Below are 4,044 nucleotides of genomic sequence, written 5' to 3' on the forward strand. Positions count from 1 at the left end.
GGTATATGATGATATATGATAGTTTTTGTGAGAAAATAGATAGTTTACCCACATAATTAAAAGTTTACAAGTATGAATACTGAAGTTGAAGTTGCACCTATTTTTTTTTATTTTTTTTAGAAAAGCACCAAATTTTAGTAAAAATAAAAAGTATGAATACTGAAATTGAAAGGCACAGCGACACCTTATCTGCAAGGACAAAGTGTTTACCAAAATAATTTTTTTGCACCACTCGTAAAGAACACCCCTATCTCTTTGGCAAAAGCCACTTCACTCAATCCCACTTTAAATAAAAAAGTTATTCCCTTCTATTTATTTTATTTTTATTTTTCTGAAACGATATTCAAATTGTAAGGTTTCTCTTCATATTTGTCAACTCTTTATTTGCCATTTGTTGCAAACACTCAAGTCTCTTCACGCAGAGTTAAGTCTTCTTCAAGTTCCCAGGTACTTGATCGTTTCCCCAATACTATTCTTACCTTTTCCAGCATTTGATCTGATTTTGTTACTGGATTTGGAAACCCATTTGTTTCTTGTAAGAGAATCTCCAAGTAAACTAATGTAATAAAAAGTTGAAGTCTGTCTTTCTTTGCTGATTAAGCTTCCAAAAGGTTGCTCGTAGTAGATCTCGGGTCCACCACTTACTATTAATCCACAGTTCTCTTCTTTTTAGACTAATATTAACAAGGATCATCACACTTTTTCTTATTTTAACTGGATCTCTTTGTCTTTTTCTTTTTAGACTAATATATTTTCGTTAGAATCAATCACCTTTTATTGAATTCGGTTTAGTTTAATCGGTCTTGGTCAAGAATCTGGATTTTCAGAACAAGAAGCACAAATTTTGATGCCATCTAGTGTATCGTATAAAGTTGTAGATTCTTGATTTTGGTCTACGTACTTTTTGATCTGATCAGGGATCCAAGCTTGAAACAAAATGGCGCAAGTCTTGGCAGCTTCTCCAACATGTCAAATGAAATTGACTAAACCGAGCCCCATTGCATCTTCAAAGTTATGGAGCTCGGTTGTGTTGAAACAGAAGAAACAGAGCAGCAGCAAACTAAGAAGCTTTAAAGTGATGGTTCTCCAGTCTGATAACAGTACAATCAATAGAGTTGAGAGTCTTCTCAATTTAGACACCAAACCTTTCACTGACCGGATCATCGCTGAGTACATTTGGTACATATATACATCTCTATGTCCCATATCAAACTTCTGGTATGAGGTTTCTAATGATTTGTCCTTTTATTTAAATAGGATTGGAGGATCAGGAATTGACCTTAGGAGCAAGTCAAGGGTATGATACTCTAATAAACAAACTTTTTAGTGACTTTATGATGCTAGTATATTAATCGATGGTTTCTTGAAAATTGTAGACTCTTGAAAAGCCTGTGGAAGATCCTTCTGAGCTTCCCAAGTGGAACTATGATGGTTCCAGTACCGGGCAAGCACCTGGTGAAGATAGTGAAGTGATTCTATAGTAAGATATTTTTCCAAGGCACTAGACATTTCTAATTTCATTTGATATTATTTCACAATCTCATCATCATACATTCGTTTCATGTTGTTGTTATTCAGTCCGCAAGCTATCTTCAGAGATCCTTTCCGTGGAGGCAATAACATACTGGTATGCATCACTAAGTTTTATTCTGTAAGTAACTTTTTTCGTAGTCACACACTAAGTATTGATCTATTATTATGTAAAGGTTATCTGTGATACTTACACACCAGCTGGTGAGCCAATTCCAACAAACAAACGTGCAAGAGCTGCTGAGATTTTCAGCAACAAGAAGGTCAATGAAGAGATTCCATGGTTAGTCATTACACGAAAAATCTCATTTATCTTATGTTTACCTCCAATCCCATTTAACTCTGAATACTCTTTATCATGATTTCAGGTTTGGCATCGAACAAGAGTACACTTTACTTCAGCCAAATGTGAACTGGCCATTGGGTTGGCCCGTTGGAGCGTATCCTGGTCCTCAAGTGATAACCAAGTCAAGCTAAAATTTTTGTTTGGTTTTCAAAAAAAAAAAAGTAACCAATTTTTCTGGATGGTGTCAGGGACCTTACTACTGTGGAGTTGGAGCTGAAAAGTCATGGGGACGTGACATTTCAGATGCTCATTACAAAGCTTGTTTATATGCTGGAATTAACATCAGTGGTACTAATGGTGAAGTTATGCCAGGACAGGTCTCTTTTTCTTAAAGAAGCTTATGATAATAAATTATATTATAATTGTATCTATATATTGTTTTATCAAAACTTTATATTATTATTTTGATGTTTGACAATGTTGCCAACAAATATTCGTTCAGTGGGAATTCCAAGTTGGCCCGAGCGTAGGAATCGAAGCAGGTGATCATGTTTGGTGTGCAAGATACCTTCTTGAAGTAATCAAATGTCTCTTTTGTTGAGATTCTAGTTGAGATTAGTGAGTGAGACTGTGAGAGTTAAGTTATATTAACTGTTGTTTACCTTTTGTAGAGAATCACAGAACAAGCTGGTGTTGTCTTAACACTTGATCCCAAACCAATAGAGGGAGACTGGAACGGTGCTGGTTGCCATACCAATTACAGTACTAAAAGCATGAGAGAGGAAGGAGGATTTGAGGTGATTAAAAAGGCCATCTTGAACCTCTCGCTTCGTCACATGGAGCACATCAGTGCATACGGTGAAGGCAATGAGAGAAGGTTGACCGGAAAGCACGAGACAGCTAGTATCGACCAATTCTCATGGGTATGCATATATGCAATAAGAGTCTGAAGCCCTTCACTTTTTAAGTCCCAGTTGTTTTGTCCCTCTGCTCATTTGCTTTAAACTTCAACTTGGCAGGGCGTGGCTAACCGTGGATGCTCAATTCGTGTGGGACGTGATACCGAGAAGAAAGGAAAAGGTACTGCTTCTGCTGGAATTGTAACACTTTTTTTTTCTTTTTGTGCTATATATAGCTAATATATACCGTTGTGCCTTGGAATATATATAGGTTACTTGGAAGATCGACGTCCAGCATCAAACATGGACCCATACATTGTGACTTCACTCTTGGCAGAGACCACTCTTCTCTGGGAGCCGACCCTTGAAGCTGAAGCACTTGCAGCTCAAAAGCTTTCTTTGAATGTTTAAATTAACCGAAGCTATCACAAATCCGACGAACACGTATGTTTATCTATGTAGCCCTGCCGGGATCATAAATGTTGTTATAAAATGTTGGTTCGGACAAGACATTCTCTGTTTTTTTCTTTCACTTGCATTGTTGAAAATACTCAAAACTTCATGATGGGCAATGTTCATCCTTTTATATTGGGTTTTTAGGGTCTCACTGCAAGACATTGGTCTAGTCATCATGTGTGAGTATATATGGCTTCGAATCTAGGTTACAGAGAAGGTTTGCGAGATTTTAAGCTAAAGAACATATTGATTCTATGTAACTGCTATGTTATTATATTAAGGGAAAATTGGAAATATGGAACAAATAAACTACTACATTGTCTCTATACCATATATTGAACATAAAGTTGTCCCAATCAGGCCCGTCCCTGCATTAAAGCAGGCAAAGCAATGGCTTTAGGCCACATATAGAAAAATAAAACATATAGGCTACATGTTTAGAACTAATTGTAGTTCAAATGGCCACACATGAGAAGTTAGTGTTCTTCGTTCGTCTTATTTTAGCAACGCTTAAACTCTTTTTTTAGATAATTGTTTTGGCAACTTTAAGTACAGCTATAAAGACCACATTATTTTTGACATGCTTTAAGCCTCAAAATATTTTGGGACGACACTGGTCCAATACTATAATTTTTTTGTGTAAACCCCATTAAACCCCTATTATAAACATAATCATATAGACAACCATTTAATAATGCTATGCTGAGGATGGGTATGTTCGTTTAAGTATTTAACATTTATTTATCTGCAGATTTTGGAAACGCCGAGTCTTACTGCTGAAGGTTCGCCTGGAGGGAAGAAGAACATCTTCAAACAAAACCCAGCACATACCAGAAATGCTACATCGAGTTACTGTTGCTCGTCTTAGACACG

The 4,044-nt window shown here is 36.5% G+C and overlaps 1 protein-coding gene across 1 annotated transcript; it reads left to right on the forward strand.

Moving 5' to 3' along the window:
- The first annotated feature begins 265 nt into the window (after nt 1-265).
- LOC108822969 (glutamine synthetase, chloroplastic) lies at nt 266-3,310 on the forward strand. Its single transcript, XM_018596183.2, has 12 exons — nt 266-447; nt 918-1,179; nt 1,258-1,297; nt 1,377-1,480; nt 1,579-1,627; nt 1,707-1,813; nt 1,899-1,986; nt 2,065-2,193; nt 2,319-2,393; nt 2,488-2,739; nt 2,836-2,896; nt 2,987-3,310. The coding sequence occupies exons 2-12, from the start codon at nt 938-940 to the stop codon at nt 3,124-3,126; spliced, it is 1,287 nt and encodes a 428-aa protein (XP_018451685.1). The 5' UTR covers nt 266-447; nt 918-937; the 3' UTR covers nt 3,127-3,310.
- The last annotated feature ends 734 nt before the right edge of the window (nt 3,311-4,044 follow it).

This window comes from Raphanus sativus, chromosome 8, assembly GCF_000801105.2.
Source record: "Raphanus sativus cultivar WK10039 chromosome 8, ASM80110v3, whole genome shotgun sequence".
NCBI lineage: Eukaryota > Viridiplantae > Streptophyta > Magnoliopsida > Brassicales > Brassicaceae > Raphanus > Raphanus sativus.